At 42.1% G+C, this 22646-nt stretch overlaps 1 protein-coding gene across 4 annotated transcripts in view; it reads left to right on the top strand.

The window, feature by feature from the left end:
* Positions 1-22646, top strand: part of LOC115459567 (tropomodulin-3-like) — a 130606-nt gene that overhangs the window by 80736 nt on the left and 27224 nt on the right. For all 4 annotated transcript variants that reach the window (XM_030189397.1, XM_030189392.1, XM_030189388.1 and 1 more), the window contains 5 exons: positions 4271-4360; positions 6056-6186; positions 8355-8462; positions 15651-15794; positions 20580-20724. In XM_030189397.1, coding sequence (XP_030045257.1) covers positions 4271-4360; positions 6056-6186; positions 8355-8462; positions 15651-15794; positions 20580-20724 — 618 coding nt within the window. The remainder of the gene's footprint in view (positions 1-4270; positions 4361-6055; positions 6187-8354; positions 8463-15650; positions 15795-20579; positions 20725-22646) is intronic.

Below are 22646 nucleotides of genomic sequence, written 5' to 3'. Positions count from 1 at the left end.
CCACCCAAAATATTGTTCTTTGTGTATGTAGCATATTTTATATCAAGTAGGCAAGGTACTACTAAATCATCCCTATAAAGAAACTATATCGCTGGAATATGAGTGCAAACATGAGTGCATGGAATAATTGATTGAACAATACTCTTCTAAGCTAAATTCACACACAAAAAAATCTCAACTATTGTATTCGAGAAAACAAAGTTACTTACCTCTAGCAGGTGTTCTCCTAGGACAGCAGGATACAGATCCTCACTATATAAATTCCGTCATCTAGTGGCGGGAATTTTACTCCAGAACTGACAGAGAACTTTTAAGTAGGTTCAACCATGCATACATGTCATTTCCCACCTGCTGCTGTCACATGGGACTACACCAATACAATCAGTAGCTTAAGAATGATACAGCTCCTTGGGGAGGTAGTAGGGTATGTGAGGTTTTCTATCCTGCTGGATACGGAAGTCTTCACAACATGGGACTTCCTAGCTACAGACTGCATTTCACTGACAAAACGGAGAAATATAAGTAATGGTGCTGCAACAGGCAGACACTACTATTGTTTTTGGTAGAAACCAACCCTTTATGGTTTTCTTTGTATTTTTTTTCTTGTTTTTTTTAAGGCAAGAAACATCCTGTGCCAAGGAAAGCTAGGGCTATGGTGATCTTTAGGTGGACCGGTAGGCCTTGTCCCCTCCAAGTTGTGAGCTTTAGGTCTTCCTCCAGCTGGCTGCACAGCTGTACTATTATCTCCTTATCAAATCTGAACCTATGCAGATATAGCTCCTTGGTCATGTCCATAAACTCTGTTCGGGGCCTGCATAAATATCTGTTCTTTGTCCTCTGTTGTCTTCTGCGAGCCAGTTCCCACAGGAGTAACAGTTCACTTCCAATTATGCTTATAACCAACTGTGGTATAGGACTGCATACACACAGACACACACGGACAAATGGGAAAACAGGGACTGCCAGATATAGAGAGACAGACACTAGTAGATGGACAAAACCAAACAAAGCATACCCACATGTACACATACATTGGATGTTGCACAGAGAGATGGCATATACACACAAACCAGGACTTGTAGCCACCAACTCAGAGAGAGTGCTTGAAACAGTTCACACCAGTATAATATAATAGAAATTTTTATGTATGTAGAGTACCCTCAGATATTTACCACTATTACTGCAGTCAACAATGCTGCTACAAAGTGGCATAGCACTTCTTTCATCGGGTAACTCTAACAAAATTTTTGGGAGGAGCAACATATGCTCATTTTTTCATGCTTCCAAATCACCTCAGTGCTATAAAATCGCTTATCACTTTTAAAAATATATATACTAGGTGAAAACTGTGCACTTAACTTGACAAATTCTTGCCTCGCTGACAGAACTATCTTGCCACGCTGAAACATTCATCAATTGCCTTCCCCTGAAACCGCACAGAGAGATGGGACAAATGGGCTGAGGCAGGGGGGAGGGCCAGGTTTTTAGAAGGGTGGAGATGGTGTTTGATAGAAAAGGACAAAATGATGCAGAGTTGGTGTTAGAGACTGTAAGGGGCTAGATGAGGGCAAAAAGGTAGCTAGAGGAAGAGTGGGTCCTAACCATGCACTGATATGCCAACAGCAGCACAGTGCACCAAATACCACTCCAGGTCAAAAGAGGCATCTCTGCTATTTATTCGCTATTTACAAGACCTATACATTTGTGCACATCCGAGCACTCAACGTTTATAGAATACGTCCTGCACACCTAGTTGCTGGTCATGACTCCATGTCTACTCTCATGTTGCACATGTATGTGCCTGTTTTGCTGCTATAGCATACTGTTGAGCATGTTGCTAGTGTTTGAACACCCTAATGTATTTTTTTGTGTGTGTGAATGCTGTTGCCTAACTCATGGGCTTAGTTTTTTTTTTTTTTTTTTTGGGGGGGGGGGGGGGGGTGCTTCACTACTGTTGCTGCGAGGAAAATAAAAGATTTAAGCGCGGGGGGGGGGCAGGAAGGAACGGAGAAGAAGGCTGTCAGGGACCTGAGGGAGGGCAGGGGGAATCACTGGACATGGATAGGAGGGGAGCGGGAGAGGAGATTGCTGGACATGGAGGGGAGGGCAGGGGGAGAGAAGAGATCGCTGGACATGGAGGGGAGGGTAAGGGAGAGGAGAATTGCTGGACATGGCTGGAGGGGAGGGCAGGGGAGAGAGGAGGATGGATGGAGGGGGCAGGGGAGACAGCAAATTTGCTGGATATGGATGGATGGAGGAGAGGGCAGGGGAGAATGGAGAGTTGCTGGACATGGATGGATGGAGGGGAGGGCAGGGAAGAGAGGAGAATTGCTGGACATGGATGAATGGAGGGGACAGGGGAAAGAGCAAATTTGCTGGATATGGGTGGATGGAGGAGAGGGCGGGAGAATGGAGAGTTGCTGGACATGGATGGAGGGGAGGGAAGTCAGGAAGGAGATGCACATGGATGAAGGGGAGGGAAGAGAGGAGAAATGTTGGACAAGGATGGAGGGAAGGAAAGATAAAGAAAGGAGATACACACAGATGGAGGGGAAGGGAGAGAGGAGAAATGCTGGACGTGAATGGAGGGGACGGAAGACAGAGGAAGTACATGCACATGGATGGAGGGGAGGGAAGCAAGGAGAAATACTGGATATGGATGGAGGGGAAACTGCTGAATTTAAGGGCTGGATAGGAACACTTTGAGGGCAGATACTGAAACTTGAGGAAGGATAGGGACAGGGCTACAGATGGTAGACAGGACGCATAAGGACACAGGAGGATGGTGGACATGGTGAGTGAAAAAATATCAAATGGAAAGAAGACACTGGGACCCAAGCAAATAGAAAAACTAAATGATCAGACAACAAAGGTAGAAAAAAGTATTTTATTCAGAATTTATTAATTGGAATATGTCAGCTTTTTAAAATGTGCATCTGTGATATTTTGCATGTAAGTTTCAATATTTCTGGTATTGCTGCATGCTGAGTCTGACTTCTTGAGGTAACTTTCCAGTTCAGTATTTTGCCTTCATATTTTTTTTATTTCTAGTTCCTTGTGTCATGTGTTTTTCATGTGTGATCAAGGTGCAGTATTCTGGTAGTGTGTAGTATTTGCAGCCCTTTTTGTTTTGTTTTTTCACTAGGTAGTGTACTGGTGTTTTAGAGCCCAGTGTAATTACAGTGCTGCCTTTCCATGCATAAGGTTGTAGCTTGTCCTGTCCTTGGAATTAGTGCTGCTATGGTTTGGTAAGGCTGAGTGTGTTTGTGTATAGTGTTTTGCAGTGGAGAGATTGTGTGTTGGCCTTACTGAGGTGGCACCAAAACATCAGAAAAGGATTTTAGAGCCTTGAAGGATCTACATATATAGAGCTTATGCATTTCTAAGGTCTACACTGGCATGGTATGGGAAAGGGAGTGGGAAAATACTACTGGAAAGGAAGAGGAAGGAAGGAAGGGAGAAAGAGCTGGCTTTCTGGGGAATAACCATAATGAATATGTATGAGATCATACATATTCATTATGGTTATTCCCAAAAAAGCCAGCTCTTTCTCCCTTCCTTCCTTCCTCTATATTAGCATATGCAAATGAATATGCTAATATGTGCTCCCCATCCTTTGCCCCCCCCCCCCCCCCCCCCCAAATGAAACAGTCGAACTATACCCATGGCCTAACTTTAATAGAATTGCCACCATGATATCTCATTTTTACCATAATTGTTGCATCTCGGACCTGGGATCATAGAACTTGGTTCCCCTGTTTATTTCTTGAAGCCAAAGAGGAGGGAAAGCAATTAAGCACTGGAACCAATTTATAAGTGATAAAACTGAATACTGTCTCCAAGCCAGCTGGAAAAAATGCCGCAAGCATTTATCTTTAAACATCCAATAATTTCTATGGCTCAGGAATGTTGCAGCCCTGATGACCTAATACAGAATACAATATGCTCTCAGGAGGGTTCTAGCAGGACCCACATTACAGATACATATAAAAGACAAAACACAGTTGAATGCATCTGTGCCACTCTATTTGGCATCTTTCAGGATTGACAATTACATCCAGATAGTTACCTTTCTTTTTATATTTCTCTTGACTCTGGCCGCATTCCAAAAGTAGACTAACCAAGACCGGACAGGCAGATTAAGAAAATATAATTTTTTTTGTTTCTTTAATCTGTTTCAAAAGTTTTCTTTTTTTTTTTTTGAGTGTAATATCTAGCTGGAACCAGTGTATTCAGTTTTTTTGTTTTTGTTTTTATTTTCCTTGGATAGCTATCTTGGGGATGCACAATTTGATACCCAACACTCAATTCTGTGATGGTGTGGGCAGCAGTAACGGTGTCGGCAAAGATGGATTTTCAAGTGAGTATGAAAGTTGGCCTTATAGGGCTTATGCCACTGTTTATCAGAGGTGCAAATTAACACACACAGCCTTTGAACCTGGGCCACACATTGTGATGCACTTCGATTGTGTTGCTTGATGAAACCATTGATGAAAGATGTATATTAGGATAAGGGACCATTATATAGGATAAGGGATATGAGGTCATTATATCATAGTGGAGGAGTGGCCTAGTGGTTAGGGTGGTGGACTTTGGTCCTGGGGAACTGAGGAACTGAGTTTGATTCCCACTTCAGGCACAGGCAGCTCCTTGTGACTCTGGGCAAGTCACTTAACCCTCCATTGCCCCATGTAAGCCGCATTGAGCCTGCCATGAGTGGGGTACAAATGTAACATAAATAAAAAAAAATATGCTGTAAAATATAATCATAGTTTTTGGAGGGTTTTCTGTGGGGAAAGGATTGTTTATCAATTGCAACATATTGTAAAGTACAAGTATTATAAAAATATAATGATAAAATATTTATCAAAGCAGATCTAGAGATCAAAACATAATGAATTCATACCTGCTATACTTCATGATGGTCCTTTATCATAAGACTGAGATTAGTAAGTGGGAAAGAAACTCCCTTCTTAGGATTTCCCAAAATGGCTTTGAAGGTATAGGAGGACGTGAGGAGTTATGCTGGATTCCCCTCTCCAGTTAGTCAAAGGATGAGGATAATGAGGCAACTGCAGCCCTTTCTGAGACGGTAAGATCTTTAGGTGGTGGTCGGTCGGTGACTTAGTTACCTAGACTATTGCAACGCCATCTGTATGTGTTTACCCAAGTGTTTAGAGGATACAGGTTATACAGAATATGGCAGGAAAACTTTTATAGGGAGATAAACCTTAGGATAGTCAGTTGTAAGGCCTCCACCACCGGGAGACTCTTGGGAAAAGTCTTCTGCGCCTGGAAACTCTTGAGTCCCTTGGCCCTTTAGCTGAGCTGTGTGCTGTAGAGCACACGGCAACCCACAAGCTCAGATCATTATACTTTATTGTAATCCCTTTGTGTCAACTGCTCCTCCAAAGATGGTTCCCACCACTGCATTTCTTGAGAAGCATAGCCTGTTATTGTAAAAGCACTTGGTTGAAGATTTTATTATAATGAGATTGTGATCCACCTTGAACCTACTACATGTTTTATAAAGTATGTGCATGTCTTGCAACTCCTCTTACTTGTATGCTCATACACAGTCATGAACTTTTATGAGCCCTTATTGAATATTACCATTTCACCTCCACGGTGTCTGTGTTGTCATTTCATTCCACGCCCATGTCCAAGCCCTCCTCCCTATTGGGCTGTACTGCTGGTGGAGGTGGGGCTTGGACTTCTACACTCTCAGCGTTCCGACTGTACTGCACATTTGCAGGTGAGTCGGTCACTTGCCGTTTATATGTTTGATTTTACTTTTACCCTTTAATAATATTCTGTATTCCTTTTACTATGTAAGCCGCATTGAACCTGCTTTGAGTGGGAAAGTGTGGGGTACAAATGTAATAATAATATAACTTTTCCTCCATATTTGCTGAATTGGATGTTTTGCAATCTATATTAGGGGCACATTTTTATTATAGATGCTGTTAAACAATGGTGCGTCATATGTTAAACAAATCTTCTTCTGTTATAAAAAATTATCATGCATTCATTCATTCTGGAATTAATATTTCAGATGTGGTCAGAGGTGAAAGGGTCAGACCCATTTCTGATGAGCCACCTAATCCCACAAATGTAGAAGAGACTTTGCAGAAGATTAAAGACAATGATTCTCACCTGATAGAGGTTAATTTGAACAATATAAAGGTAATTGTTTTTTCTTTATTTTTGTGTCCTAAACAAATTCATGACAATTCAGGTACCTTAGAAAAAGAAATAACAGTACCATACTAAAATCCAGAGCCAAATTAGGGCAGCATAACTGGAAAACTCAAAGCCATAGCTGTATAATATTGCTTGTGTATTTCATCATACATTCTGCAGTGTTTAGGAGGTTATTATAAAAACATCTCCACAGGTAGAAAGTAGCACATATATGTGGAGATCAGCTGCTCATAAATAGCGATTTTAGAAATCTGTTTATTCATGGAGATCTATGCTACATAGAAATGTCAAGGGGGTATAGGTGGGATAGGGAGTGGTTGGGCAGGCCTTAAATATCAATGTGTATGTTTACAAGGGCGTGGATACCAAGCAATTTCTACATTAGCTTCTCCACGTGCCCTGAGGCATGCACAAGTGTCAGCTTAAAGGGGCAGGTGCAGAAGCCAACTGAACCCCCCCCCCCCCCCCAAAACCTCCTGACACTCCCTCCCCCAATAGCATCACTACCACCCCCCCCTCCCCGGGACTCCTTTGCAATAGTTAACCCCCCACTCCTGAAGCATTCCAGTACCTCCCCATACCTCCTACCCCCAAATTTCATTCCCAGCACCTATTGGGGGGGCTCTCTGTAATGGTCTGGCAGGAGCAGTCCCCAGTCGCTCTTGCTCTGTTGGGTGCTCTGACCCCTATTTGGCAGTTTGACCCCAAGCAATAGTACCACAAGACTACTGCTAGGGGGTCAAAGATGCTATTTTGAATCTGGAGCCCAGTGGAGGGGTGAGTTGGGGTAGGTACAGATTCTTTGGGGGGGGGATGTTAATGGATTGCTTTGGAGAGCCTTGAGGGGGGAGGGGGACTGGCACAGGAGGGTATTGGGAGGGGGAAAGGAGTGTGAATGTTAGGAGTTGGGAAGAGAAGGATGCTCTTTTTTTTTTTTTTTTTTTTTTCCCTGCCATAACGCAGCTTTTTTTTTAATTGCTGCTTTCTTTCTAGACATGCAGTAAATATAGGTATTTTACAAAGTTCACTTTTATTTGATTTACCACCCATCAGAAAAGGTATTTAAGTTTTTTTTACATGTAAAAACATAAAAATAAAGTGTATGAGAGGTTTTATAAAATACAAAAAAACCCACAAAAAACCAGTGTGTTTGCCCATCAGGGGCCTAGGTTACAATTGATTTCAAATAGAGAAAAGGGAGAGGGGATAGGACATTAGTGGATAGCATAAGATCTTGCAAAGCCTTTGTGAAACACAGTGGGAGAACTGTGTACATCCTGACCTGGATGTCTAGATAGGTCCTATCTGACTAGACTGCATATTTGTGTGTTGTGGTAAAAGCCTTTGGGCTGGCTAGGTCTCCCTGAACCACTGTACTTGTCTACAATAGTATACCTCCACCCTGCTCACATGCCAAAGGACCAAGTGAAATAGTTCATTTCTTTGTAATTCAATGTCTTTTTTCCAATAAGCACAGAGTGAGTGTCTCTTAACCTTGTTAAGGGATGGATGTGACTGGAATATTATTTATTTGTAAAACTTATATACCACCTAAGAAACTAAGTGGTTTACAAAACTACATTCATAAAATCAAATAATATAGAATAAACATAAAACAAAACATAATATCATATACAGCAGTGGTTTTGGGTTGCTCTTCACTTAAATTTTTTTTAAAGCATGAAAGAACAGACGTGTTTTTAAAATCCTTCAAGGAAGAACTAAAGCGTAAGGTGCCTGGGAGACTTTTCCACAAAAGTGGACCTGCAGATTGAAAATGCACATTTAGATGTTTCGTCATAATAATGTAATCTGTCTCTGATCTGGAACTATAGCTTTTCTTTCACTACTAGATAGTAATAACCTTTCTGCTTTAGTGGGGATAGAACAGAGTTGTAGGTCTAAAAGCCCCTGCCAAAATCACTGGTGTATTGCAGAGCTTGACTAAATGCAGATTTGTTCTACAGAACACAAATGTGTGCAGTGTGTAATTCTCCAGTAAAGCAAGGACTTCCTCATTTCTCTGCCACTATGTACACTTCAAAAGAAATTCTGTAGAGAATGCAAGATTATAAGAGAGAGAGCTGAGAAAATGTTTTGATTTAGTAGAAAGACTGTAGAGAAAATAAATGTCTCCTTTTATATTCAAGAATATTCCCATTCCTACTCTGAAAGATTATGCAAAAGCTTTGGAAAAGAACTCGTATGTGAAGATGTTCAGCCTTGCAGCAACTCGAAGTAATGATCCTGTCGCTGTTGTAAGTAATCCATCATTACTAACCTAGAGAAATATTTATATGGCAATATAGATGAAGAAAAAGGAGCGGTATGTTGCAGCAACTAATGTTTTTCATTAATAAATGAAATATGGGTGTCAGCCCGTTGGCTTAAGGGCAACATGCAGTACAATGCCACATGAAGGAAAGTGGTTTTGTCTTCTGGCTCCAGTCTTCTTCTGCTTCAGTCAGCTTGAGTTGTGGTTGCTCTGAAGGAACCCTATAATGATAGGTCCTAAATCAATCACTAGGCACCACCACTGTGCAATGGTGACATCTAGTGGCCAGATTTAGGGGTCGTCATTTGGTTCCAGAAGGAGCTCTGAAGCATGGCCACCGGCCTAGGACCGTCGCTGCAATGCCTAAACTGAAGTAAGTTAGGAAGGAAATTTTAAAACAAGAGTTAAAGCCTTGGTTCCTGTCGTATGGTTGCCCAAAGGAGCAGGAAGAAATTTTTAGGCCAAATATAAAATGGTTATCACCTTCTGTCAATCACTTGCAGATTTCACTGGCTCCAGCTGATTTGAGGAAGCTGCCTCCTGCTGGCCTTGTTGGATAAACGTCATGCCAGCATTTTTATTTAAAAACTAGTAAAAAAAAAAGGCCCATTTCAGTTTTTAAGGAAACAGGCGCTAGCAAGGTTTTCCTCGTAGTTTGTATGTTTGAGAGAGTGTGTGAGAGTGACTGTGCAAGTGTGTGTGTGTGTGAGAGTGACTGTGCAAGTGTGTGTGTGAGACACAGCGAGACCGAGAGTTTGGTGAACCCCCTTCCCCTCCCCCCTTCCACCCCTGTCTGAGTTCCTGAAACCCCTCCCACTTCTTCACATGTGAGTTCCAGGACCCCCCCTGCCACTTCTTTCCGACCCTCTTCCCCTCCCCCTTCCAGTTCCAGGACCTGCCCCTACCCTTCCAGTTGATTTCCAGGAATCCCCTCCCCCCGTGTTGTTTCAGGACCCCCCTCCCCACCTCCTGCACGTTTTTACTTCCCACACGCTTCACACAGCCGCCTCTTTCGCTTCTGTTTCAGCTGGGGAGGGACCACATGAACAGCCAAAACAGAAGCGAAAGAAGGACCCCCTTCCCCCCCATGTCGTTCATGACCCCCCCCCCCCCCCCCACCTCCTGCACGTTTTTACCTCCTTCACTATGTGGACGCCGCTTCACAAAGCCTCTTCTTTCTCTTCTGTTTCAGCTGTTCATGTGATCCCACCCTCAAGGGCAGGACCACACAAACAGCAGAAACAGAAGCGTTAGAAGAGGCTGTATGATGCGGATGACGTGACTGATCTACTGCCGGAATCAGACCATGGAGCCACAGTCCCAGGCAGAGACCGAACGTTGGAGGTGAGAATTATTATATAGGATAATATATTTGTCAATAATAAATACATTGTAAAGCTTTATATTTTTTTTGTTGACAAATGCGCATAGTTTAAGTCAAGGGAATTATACCGACAGTTGATGCAAAGGGGATAATTTTATAAGGTGTTTCTGTGTGAAAGTGCTTCCCCATACTGTGTCATTGGATAGCATATTGAGTTAAGTGGCTACAAGCTGGTGTTGCTCACACTGATGTAAGCTAATTTCACTGGTCCTTGATATTGTATAACATATTCATTAGAAAGAAGGATAGTATCTGTGTCTAAAAGCTCATTTTTACAGTTGAATGTTTTGTAACAATACATGGAACTTTGTTAGAGATTGTTCTCCTAAGTTGCATTATTTGTATCTGTGTTTGAAATTTTTAAATAAAAAATAAGTACCTCTCCCCTTCCTTCCCCCCCCCCCCCCCCCCCCCCGAAAACAAAACAAAACATTGAGTATGCTGGCAGATGAGGACCATGAAACCCTACCAATCACTGTGCTTGTCTGTGCGTCCCACACAGATTACTGTTCCTTCCTTTCCATCAAAAAAGATCTGTATGTCCTTTGCTTTCTTGAATTCCCTCTCATCTGTCAGCCCTTACTATCTCTTATAATTCTGCCCACAATCTACAATCTCTAGATGCTAATAGACTAGTCCTCCCTGGCCCCAAGCAATGTTTTCATTAATGTACACGTCAGTCTGCCTTCTCATATCTGACCCCAAAGCTTGGGAACAACCTACCATCATCCATCCATGGAGAACTCGCCTTTCCTCAGTTCAAATCTCTATTGAAAACTTTTTTTTTTTTTTGCCCACAGGCCTGGTAAGTTAGGGACCTGCCACCTGGAAGCATTGATATATTAAGTTGCTGCCTGTGTCTTTCTCTTGGATGTATGCTTCTGTCCTGGTTTTTTAATGGAGTTGTTTTTCCTTCTCAAATATGTTTTAATTTTATTATAACTGTACACCGCTTAGATCCATCATGTATGCCTTATGTGGTGTAGTAAATTGAATAAACGTAAACATTGTTCTCATCACCAGTACCTCCATCAGGAGGCTGTTCCATTCATTAGCACCCTTAGATTACTTCTATTTCTTCCCTTTCTTTCATCCTCATCCATGAACCATACTTCTAGAGTTTACTGTTGTCCCTAGACCTTAATGCCTATGGTGACCATCATCTCTCTCCACCTTTGGACTACCTTATCAAACGCCTTATAACTAAGACCAGTTCTATACACCTTATTCAATTGTACATATAATTGAATTTAGCAACTCTCGTATTTATTCCAATGCCTTTGTTCTGTCTGTCTATCTAAATTACACTTGGCGCGCCTCCCTTCTGCCTGTTAAGATGTTTTCATTGTATTGTGCTGACATTGTTAGTATCTTATCTGTTACACAAATTAAGTACATCCAATATAAGATTACCGCGGAAGGCCATTTTTGGTCAAAACACGACTCGTGTCAAGTCTCGGATGTTGCAATAAAGTTACAATACATTGGACATTGTCTGCTGTTCAGTCATTTGTCACCCTTGCCGTGTTTGACTTGTTTATGTGACTGCAAGGTTTGATGTTTTTCTGTTTCTTTGCCGACACAAATGTTTTTTTCCATGATGCTTATTATGGTGATTATTTGTATTCTGCTAACATTTATCATATTTCTGTATATGAATGTTCTACTGCGCTGTTTTAATATGTATATTTTTGATGCTGTATCATGTAATATGCTGTTTCTATGATTTAATTTGCCTATCTTTAAATTTCTTATCAATTGCATTTTATGCTTATATTTGGTACTTTTAATATTGTTATACTGTTAAAGCATGTGAGTTGTTTATACCATTTTGTTTCACCACCTTCAGTGAATCTCTTCATAAAGATGACTAATAAATCCAAATATATGTATTTAGCATGTGCATATTCTCTCTCTCTCACTCTCTCTCTCCCCCCCCCCCCCCCCCAGACTGAGCACTGATCCTTTCATATACCACTGGTGATCCCCTTTTCCTCTGTTTACCTTTACATTTTGTGTTCTATCCCATCCATCCAACTAGTTTTTATCCCAGTCTGTTACTTCAGAGTTTATTCCTAGAGCAGTTTGTTTATAAATCATCCATGCAGAATCATGTTAAAGGCTGCACTGAAATTCAGCTACATTACGTTTAGTTATCTGGTCAAAGAAATTCATGAAATTTGTCTGACAAAGATCTACTTCTGTTAAAAACCTGGATCCTGTAATCCACTGGATTCCAGACACTGCAGTATCCTCTGGTTTGCACTGATTCCATTATGTTTGTGCCGCATTTGATTTCTTCAAAGGGGCTATTTGTATCCTATCACTGTATCATGTACTAAGCAGAGGCAGGCAGTTGTTTTTACTAGAAGTAGGCTCAGGATAATAAGATGTACTCTGAAATTAGACAAATTTTCAAGCTGTTCTCCTCAGTGGGACAGAGTTGCAGGTACTTTTTCCCCAGTTTCAAAGAGAAAGTGTGTGCACATATCACATGGAAACTATTGCTCTTTTTTTTATTATTTTTTTTTATTTATAAGTTATTAACTTTACATTTATGCAATAATACATAGATACACACTTCACACATTAAAGTATTAACTAGATATCTCAAAAAGGCAAAAACATCGTCTTATTTAGTCCACAAATATTGACCCAAGATCTAGGAAATTAGAAAAAGGTAAAAGATAAAAATAAAGAGTAGATAGAACCTTCAGTATCACAGCCAGGATAAGCGCTAGCAATCAAGGAATTCACAGCAGTTATTCTTTAGTTGACTTCCCTGGGTCAAAAAAAATGTAATTAACAGCATTCAAAGAAATATAACATTTGCAAGGAAACTTTAATATAAAGGATCCTCCTATTCGGAGAACCCTCTCTTTTAACATCAAAAACTGCTTTCTTCTTCTTTGAGTCTCTCTACAAAAATCCGGAAATATCTGTATTTTTGATCCGAGAAAAGGAGAGTTAATGTGTCTGAAATAAAGTTTAAATATATTGTCCCGATCCAGTTGTAAAGCTAATGTAACCAGCAGTGTAGTTCTTTCAGTCACTACCTCCAGAGATTGCTCTAAAAATTCTGTCAAATTAACATCAGACTGGGGCTTTATTGGCAACTTACTCAGACCAGCTCCGGAAATATATTGTGTCCTGGTAATAGGTGGTAATCCCTCAAGGGGAATACCTAATACCTCTGAGAAATATTTTTTAAGCATGTCTAAGGCTGGAGTGAGGGGGGCTTTAGGAAAATTAAGAAATCGTAGATTGTTGCCTCTTATCTGATTTTCTAGATATTCTATTTTTCGCTGCTGGAAGTTACTATTTTTTATCAACGTTAAAGTTGAAGAGTTCACTGCTACTAAATCTTTATCAAAAGTCTCCATTTTGGTCTTCTGTTCTGCAATTTCGGATTTTACTACTGTTTGAGCTTGCTTTAGTTCCGTCACCTCTCCCCTCAATATACCTGAAATTTGCTGCAAGTTGGTATTCAAGCCTTGAATTGCTTCCCATAGTAAATCAAGTGTAACAGTCGGTGGTTTAGTCAACCCTCCAAGGTTCCACGGGGATTCGCCGGGCTTCCCTTCAGACAGCAAACCTGTCTGGGCTGCTGTTCTCACCAGCGTCGAAGAAGCAACGGGGTCTCCAGCCGTGCCTGCAGGGGACCGGATTCTGCTAAGCGTTCCCTCGTTGTCCTCGCCTCAACCCCCGGTCTTGGGGGGACTGTTATCTGGGGAGGTCTCAACGAAATTCCCTCTGCGCTCCGGTCTCCAAGATCTCCCGGACCTCCCAAAGTGTTACCTCCGGTTCCAAGCACTCGAAGGCCCGATTCCTGCAACGTCGTCTGACGCAGCGGAGGGGGATCGACCTTGCCCGTGGAGACAGGCAAGCTAGACTTCCCTTTCCTCTTACCCATTTCGGGTTTGAAGAAGCTCAGTTGCGCAAATTTCGAGCAGGGTTCAGGAGCTCCCGCGGGTGCTTCTACTCACGCCGCCATCTTGGATCCTCACTATTGCTCTCTTTATGTGGGTAGATTTTTTTTTTTTTTGCATTACAATAAAGCATATAGACTTGAAAATGCAATTAATTATTTTATGATTCTCTTCATTTCCCTCCCAGATCACTTCTCCTAAGTGCAGATAAAACTATGTGTGTTGTGACACAATATCCATGTCTTTAGTTGAATTGAGGAAAGGCTTTTTTCAGACTATCAATTTACATGACAGCCTGGCAAGGCGTATCACTGCCTGCACTGGCTTCACAGGTATCATACCATAGGGTAGGTCAGGCCTTCACAACAACTGATAGCTTCCAGTTTTCTGTCCTTGCTTAAAATATTTGTGCTGAACTTAACTACTACTAATCATTTCTGTAGCGCTAGTAGACGTATGCAGCGCTGTACACATTATGTACTGGTACTTTCTCTGTCCCTAGGGGGCTCACAGGTTTGTTTGGTTTTTTTTTTGCCTGATGCAATGGAGGGTTAAGTGACTTGCCCAAGGTCACAAGGAGCTACAGTGGGACTTGAACCCAGGTCACCAGGATCGATCGAAGCCTACTGCACTAACCATTAGGCTACTTCTCCACTTAAGATTTCACCAGTAAGAAGTCAAGCCTACCATTTCAGTTCCCATCTCCTCCTGCATCATTCTTGCATGGTATAAGTTATAGATGCCTCAGCAACATAAAAGCAACTACTTTTAATTGCACAGCTGGGCCAAATATTTAGCTTGGCAGGACTTCACAGTCAAGGCAAAACTATTTAAGATCCAGCCAAGATTTCTAGCTGGAGATCTCCTATGTAAGGGAGGTGAAGGAAAAAGATACAGGACTTGGACATTCTCTGTAATGACCCCAGTATGGTGCAATAGTCTACCAAGAGAGTTCAAGTTGTTGAAGTGTTAGTTCTTTTGGCAAAGTGAAATAAAAGGATAAGAACAGGGGCTCTGATGGGTAAAAGGGGGAGGGAGGAGCAATTTCTTAAATTTGATGTTTATTGCTGTTGAAGTGTCTTTAATGTGTGATTTATATTATAAGAGTGTGTATCTGTATACCACTCAGAACAAAACATTTGGCTGGAATTAATGATCTATAAAGACTAATAAAGGTAAATATATGGATGGCCCAGGGTATGCAAAAGTGCACATTAGGAAGATCTCAGCATAAGGTTACAGAAGGTATAATAAGTACTGTGTGCCACCTTTCTGTAAATATTTATGTACCATGCAAGCAAATTTGAATTGCATAACTGACTGGCAACTGATGTATTTCCTTGGACAAGGAGGTGATATGGTCACATTCATTCTTGAATGGCTGCAAATGTTTTAACTTATTAGTAGGCATACCTTGATGTTATGTATTGCAATAAAACATACATGTTTAGATATCTCTTCTTGGTTGTAGTTATGTATCTGGCATAAAGCTACGAAGACTGTTCTTGTAGTATGTGAAATTTGTGGGCCCATAGTTGGACAACCCCGCTACTTCCAAAGTACTATGAGTGACTTCTGTCTTTGGCTTATGTAAAGTAACTCCAATTTTTCTGGGTTAAATTTCAACTTGCATGATATTAAGCAGTGGATAATACTCTATAAACAGCATTTCAATTTCTGGACTGTGCTTGATCCCCAGGCATTAATAGAATAAACTGAGTATCATCTAAAAGAATGAGCTGTTATAAAAATGTAATGTAGTGCTCAAACTGTGATTGCCAATCAATATTTTGGGCTTTTTAAACATTCTGATCTTCATATGTTTTTAGTTTAAGTAAATGCTTTCTGTGTATTCAAGGCTTTCGCTGACATGCTGAGAGTGAATCGAACGCTGAAGAGTCTGAATATAGAATCCAATTTCATCACAGGAGCTGGTATTCTGGCACTGGTAGAAGCACTGAAAGAGAATGAAACTCTGACTGAATTCAAAATTGATAATCAGGTAAGGCTGTGAATTCTAGAATGCAATATAATTATGACTTTTACTGTGCAATCATTTTACAAATGTAGTTATCTGAAACAAGCTTTTCTCGGAAGACCCATTATTAACACAGTTGTTGCTTAACTTTATTTTTCAATGCAAGAAAGTCGAGGAATATGTTTTTCTTAACAGCTAATATTTTTTGCTAGCTAGCTACAGAGCTGTATTGTATAGAATGATTAACCCAAATATGGGAAATTTCATTTTAAGTGTGCGTTTTTGTTTTTATTTTAATTTTTTATTCCAGGAGTAATATGCATACTTTAACAACAACAACATGAAACAAATGAAATTTAATGTTGTTTTCCCCTGTCTGGGGCAAAAAAATTACATACAATGACATGGTAAATGTTGTTTCAAACAAATGAACATCCCTAGCGATTAGCTGTGGGATCTAGAGATTGGTACAAGACAGGCCTCTATCTAGGCAGTGTACACAACTGCCTGTGGCACCAAATTTTGATATGTACCATAGTGTTGCCTCTGCTGCTGTGAAAGAAAAAATATCTAAGTGAGAAAAATATACAACAAAGTTGGCTCCATCATATTTAATATGCTGTCTCTATCTTTTTTTCTTCAAATGATGTGTGGCAATCAATACAAAACTTTTTTATGACAATCAGCTACACAAGCTTGCATTGTTTACAGAATTATCACCATCTTCAGTTACTTAGAAACACGATAGTGTAAAAAGTGCTCCCTAGTATTCCAAGGCTCCAAACAGAATAGGTTTGCATATTATTCTGAGATGTATTTGTTTACAGTAACTGAGGCATGAAGGGTTGGGAGAGAGAGGAAAAAAACAATTGGGCAGTACTTCTACATAAAAATCTAAATAATCTGTTTGCATATCGTTGGATGAAGAAACAAGAGGAGTATGAGGGGAGTTGTATGTATTAGTTTATAGAAAATGTTATTTTTCTGGTTTTGTATTTTATACTTTAAAAATCTAGTTGTGGATGCACCTTATACTAAGTTTCATCATAACAGAGTAGTCCTCCGCACGCACCCTAAGTTCCTGCCGAAGGTGGTGTCAGAGTTAATTCTGAACCAGTCAATTGTCTTTCCAACATTTTTTCCCCATCCTCATGCTCACCCTGGCGAAAGCAGTTTGCACACCTTGGACTGCAAGAGAGCATTGGCCTTTTACGTGGAGCGGACGAAGCCCTTCAGTCAGTCCACCCAGTTCTTTGTTTCTTTCGATCCCAACAGGAGGAGAATCGCCATCGGAAAACACAGTCTCTAGCTGGCTAGCAGATTGCATTTCTTTCACTTATACCCAAGCTGGGCTGACTCTGGAGGGCCATGTCACAGCTCACAATGTTAGAGCCATGGCTGCGTTGGTGGCTCACTTAGCCTCTATTGAAGAGATTTGCAAGGCTGCAACGTGGTCATCAGTCCACACATTCACATCTCACTACTGCCTTCAGCAGGATACCCAACGCAACAGTTGGTTTGGGCAGTCAGTGCTGCAGAATCTGTTTGGGGTTTAGAATCCGACTCCCCCCCCCCCCCCCCCCCCAGGCCCTTTTTTGTTCTATTCTAGGCTGCACTCTCAGTTAGTTGTTATAGTTTCAGTTCAATCTATGTTACGTCCTCGCCATTGCGAGGCCCAATTGACCAATGTTCATTGTTTTGAGTGAGGCTGGATGCTAGGGATACCCTACAAGTGAGAACAAGCAGCCTGCTTGTCCTTGGAGAAAGCGAAGATACTTAGTAGCAGGTACTCTCTGAGGACATCAAGCTGATTGTTCTCACAAGCCCACCTACCTCCCCTTTGGAGTTGTTCTTTCTCTGTTTATATGCTTTTTGATTTAACTGAAGGGACAGGCGGGAAGTTGTCCATGAATGCGCGGTGCACGCTGCACGCACACCAGAAGACTCAGGCAAAAAACTTTTTATTTTTGCTTGCAAAATATTTGCCGGTTCCTGGGCCAACGCGGGATGTCAACCCACACGTGAAAACAATTAGCCTGCTGTCCTTGGAGAATACCTGCTACAGGTAAGTATCTCCGCTATAGAGACCCAAAACTCAGGCCAGGAAAGTGCTGCCAAAATGCGATAAAAGGCTGCCACAAGAATGCAGTTCAGAAAACTGCTGCTACCGCTCAGGAGATGCTCACCGGGGAGATCCGAGCCTGCAAGCAGCGCTGTTGCTGGTGAGGGGTGGAGCCTGCGAATACCCTTGACCCGGAAGTTCTCTCACTGGGGAATGAGAAGGCACTTTGGGGTTTGCGGGGCCAGGGTCTGGCCATAGGAAGCACGCACATGGTGCTCCAGGGTGCAGGGAAAGTAGCGGCAGAAAGTCTGGTGCCACAGGAGAGTGGCTATTCACACATGCGAGGAGTAGAGAGGGTGCACACAGCAAGGAGGACAGAGAGCAGATGCCCAGATTCAGTGGTGCAAAAAGTGCTAAGGAGCTAAAGTGCTGGGTGGGGCTTTACACCATATAAGGGAGAAACTCCTATATGGTGTGAAGCCCCGCCCAGTACATCCCATCCATGAAGTAGGGGAGTGGGGAAGGGCCAGTAAGACCACCAGATGGGGGGGGTGAGGGGGGAAATTGATTCGTGGCCCACTGGGCCATCAGGGCTCCATTCACGAGAGGGGATTACGGGGGTGGGGGGTTAGGGGGCTGGAGACCCACCGGAAGAAAATGGCACCACAGACAGCAGAAACTTAGTTTCCATTGAACCAGGTAACAATAAGAAGTATTGCTAAGAAGGTAGGAAAAATGCTCCAGCACTGAAACATTTGAGAGAAAAACTTTTTGCCACTGCACAGTGACTGTTAAAACTGAAAGAATGCTTCCTTAGGTGCTGAAATCCTTGTGAGAAGAAAAGCTGCCCAAAGAGCACTAAATAACCACCAATCTTCTCCTGCGAGTGAAGGAAGAGTGTATACTTGCCAATGGGAGACATCCTCACACACAAAGGGTCCTTCACCTGAAGTCTATCCATTGCTTCCAGCTGGCCACTGAATACAAGTGGGGGAGAGACCTGGCACCAGTAGCTGATACCCTAGCTAGGGGATGAGGGATCCCGGCTCCACGGAGTGTCATCCAGGCAAGAGAACGAACACAATTCGACCAGCAATGACCCCCTGCTTAACTGTAATCCAGAATAAACTGAGACAGGAACTCACAAGGAAAGCTCAAGAAGCTGCACAATTCGTCCACCATCTACTTGGAGACGGAGAAAAATACTGAACATTCTGTGCTGCATTATACCCTTTGAGGGTGAATTACTTGCCTGTCCTAAAGGTGGCTAAAAGTATGCACCTTGTGAAACACTATAGAGATCTTTTACTAAAGTGTGATAAGCAGTTACCATGTGAAAATTATTGGTGCATAGCTGCATAACCATTACCATGCTGGCATGACAGCATGCACTAATTCACACACTAACTGCATATTGAGGAATGGAGAGAGAAATGGGCAAGTTATGGATGGGGAATGACATGGACTGCACCTTGCAGTTAGTGCACAGTAAGTTTCTGCATACTGTCACCAATGCAGATAGCTATCTACAACTGCACTTACTGTGCAGTCCAGGTTATTTTTTTCTGTGCAGTAACTGAGATGATGTAGGCACATTTCCTACACAGTGGCGTAGGAAGGGTGGGGCGGTCCGCCCCGGGTGCACGCAGCTGGGGGGGGGGGGGGTGTCAGCTCCGCTGGTTCCCTGCTCCCTCTGCCCCGGAACAGGTTACTTCCTGTTCCGGGGCAGAGAGAGCAGGGAACCAGCGGAGCCGACGCAGCTCCCAGCGATGTGCAGTCGGGGCGGATCAGCCCTCCTGCCCGCTCCTCGCTTTCCTATGCTAGTAAGAATGTGCTCGGGGGGGGGTGGAGGGTGCGCAGCGGCGACCTGCCCCGGGTGTCAGCCACCCTCACTAAGGCACTGTTCCTACAGTTACATGGTAAGGGCAAAGCCTTACTGCATTTTAGTAAAAGGGTTTTAATGTGTACTTCTAGCATCTTGGAGGATGTGCAATTTTCATTCAGCCAGTTTACCCCAATAAATTTCTATTCACCCGCATATGTTTTTGAAATCTGCTGTCTGGATAAGTTGAGCTTAATAAAATTATTTTCTTTTGTTTATTTTGGAGCCCTTTTACTAAAGCTTAGCATGTGCTAAGACATTAGCATGCACTAAGTGTCTTGTGCCCATAGGTGTAAAACAGAACATGCAACATTTGGCGTGCGCTAATGTCCGTTAGCATGCACTAACCTTTAGTAAAAGGCACCTTTCTCTTTGGCTCTGTTGATGTTAATGCTTTGGTTTATGTATTTTGCTTCTTTGATCTTAGTAATTATTTTTTGTTAAGTTTGATGATTTTGTTTTATCTGTATGTTTAATAATGCATTTTTCTGTTCTATGATTTGTCAATTTCCCAGAGCACTTTGCTGGAGGGACAGTTTACAACTTGGGGAAAAAAAATACTGAATTAGTTTTTCTGAAAGTCATCACATGCATAAAATAGAATGGACAATGAATTTCAGGAAAAGGGGATTTCTTTTCAATTTAAACTCATTTTTAAAAATGTTTTGATCCTAAGTGTGATGGCTGCATTGCACCACCATAAGAAATCAAGGTTCTGTTAGTTTTAAAGGAATTTTTGCTAGTTGCTGGTATTTCTTTTATTTTTCCTTTCATTGCATCATGCCTAAGTTCATCATTTGGCTTTGTTTTATATGGACTACGACAGAGCACATATTTTTCTGAATATTTTTCAATCTCATCACAGAGGCAGCAGTTGGGAACAATTGTAGAAACGGAAATAGCACTGCTGCTTGAGGAAAATTCATCAATCATCAAGTTTGGATACCACTTTACTCAACAGGGACCACGAGCCAGAGCAGCAGCTGCTATAACAAAGAATAATGACTTGGGTAAGCCACACATATGGAAAGTGGATTAATGAGTAGCTGTGAAGAGTGAGGCTCTTTGCTGCTTTCTTTGATATTTACCTTGGTGAGTTATACAACAGGTGCTTAAAAAGCAATATGGGTTTCATGGGAAATCAGACTAGAGAAGTAGTTATTTGTGCACAAAGTACTCTTAGCTGGTCAACCTATGAAGCTGCAACAAACTAGAATATATATTAGAGTACCATAAAGTGGAAATGCTGCAAATTGTGAGTTACCAGATGGCTCATGGAGGACAGGCAGAGCCTGTCCTGTTTTTACTTTCACTGCTCAGCCTGTCCTCTTGGGCCTGGAGCCATCTGGTATCACTATTCTAGTGCTTCTCAACCATGTGCCTTGACAGTGAGAGGTAGGGTTGTGATTAATCTCATGAGAGTGTGTCCCATTTCTATAGAACAGTGTACCAGAGAACAGCCCTCTGCTTCCTGGTCCAGTCTCTCCGCTCCAAGGCTACATGTAGAGAACAGGAAGGAAGGGGCTGTCCCTGGAACAAAGAGCTATTCTCTCCTCCATAATTTCTTTTCCTTATGTTCATGGAGTGGAGGGGTATGAATTGGGCAAACTCTGCATAAGGACAACTCATACTCTTCATGCTCCAGCCCCTTTATAACACAGTGATCTAGTAGCTGTTTGGCTCCTCGAGTAAACTGGATATTCTCAAACATGACTAAAATCTCCTGACCTGAATGTATCTCCTCCATAGAATTGGAATAGTTGGATACAGTTGGCTTATGATTTTTTTTTCTGGTGCATAATCACTCTCTTATATGCAGGGTAGTGTGTTTTTTTTCTAGCAAAAAAGGTTCCGGTACTCAAACGCCTAGACCATCCTTCAGGAGTGCGGTGATCACTGAGAGACCCACCCCATCATAGCCAGGCCCCCTGCAACCAGTCACAGAATCAATTACAAGACAGAATTGGTGTGTAGAACCTGAGCTCTTATTAAAATTTGGGTTCCATGGTTCAGTTTTAGCAGACAGTGGAAAAGGTGCTGGTACTCAGTACTCCCAAAAGTCCTGAGACTATTGAATCAGGCATGTGGTAACAGTTTGGGAGTAGAGCCTATAATTTTCTGTGGAGACAGTTCACAGGACTTTTTTTTTGTTTGTTTTTTGTTACATTTGTACCCCGCGCTTTCCCACTCATGGCAGGCTCAATGCGGCTTACATGGGGCAATGGAGGGTTAAGTGACTTGCCCAGAGTCACAAGGAGCTGCCTGTGCCGGGAATCGAACTCAGTTCCTCAGGACCAAAGTCCACCACCCTAACCACTTGGCCAATCGTCCGCCCTCCCATCCTCCCATCAGATGAACTTCTTGCTTTGTACTAGCACTAAAGAGAACAAGTGCCCCTGATTCACACACTGGAAACCTGGTAGCCATAACCACCCCCTCCCTTCCCTTCCACTGGTAGGAAGAGAGCAGCTCTTCTTACCTGTGTGCATCTTTTGCCAGCTTCAGTGTGGCGTCCGAGCATATGAATTTGCGTGGTCACACATCGGAATGAAGACAGCAGACTAGGAGCTATACAGGTTAAAAAAAAAAAAGTGCTGCTCTCCCTTTGCAAGTAGGAGGAACTGAGAGTGGGGATTAGGCAAAATTGAGCTGGAGTACTACGAAGACTGAATGAACCCAAGAGCTGTGCCACAATTAAAATAAATAAAGTAAGTTGAGAAACATTGCTGCCAACAGGTCAGATTTTCAGCATATCCCTTGTGCATCTTCATTAATGATATTTGCATACAGAGGTAGTAGGCATTGTAGGTGGTTATATATATATTTTGTAAGAGGCCAATTCCTACCTATGTACTCGCTTATGTCTAGGGGGCGTGGCCTCTGCCCAACCTTAGCTGCATGGAAAATAACGGACAGACCAATGGAATATATT

The sequence above is a fragment of the Microcaecilia unicolor genome, chromosome 1 (genome assembly GCF_901765095.1).
Source record: "Microcaecilia unicolor chromosome 1, aMicUni1.1, whole genome shotgun sequence".
In the NCBI taxonomy this organism is placed as follows: domain Eukaryota; kingdom Metazoa; phylum Chordata; class Amphibia; order Gymnophiona; family Siphonopidae; genus Microcaecilia; species Microcaecilia unicolor.
The sequence above is the reverse complement of the archived record's forward strand: the minus strand, read 5'-3'. Positions and strand labels throughout refer to the sequence as shown.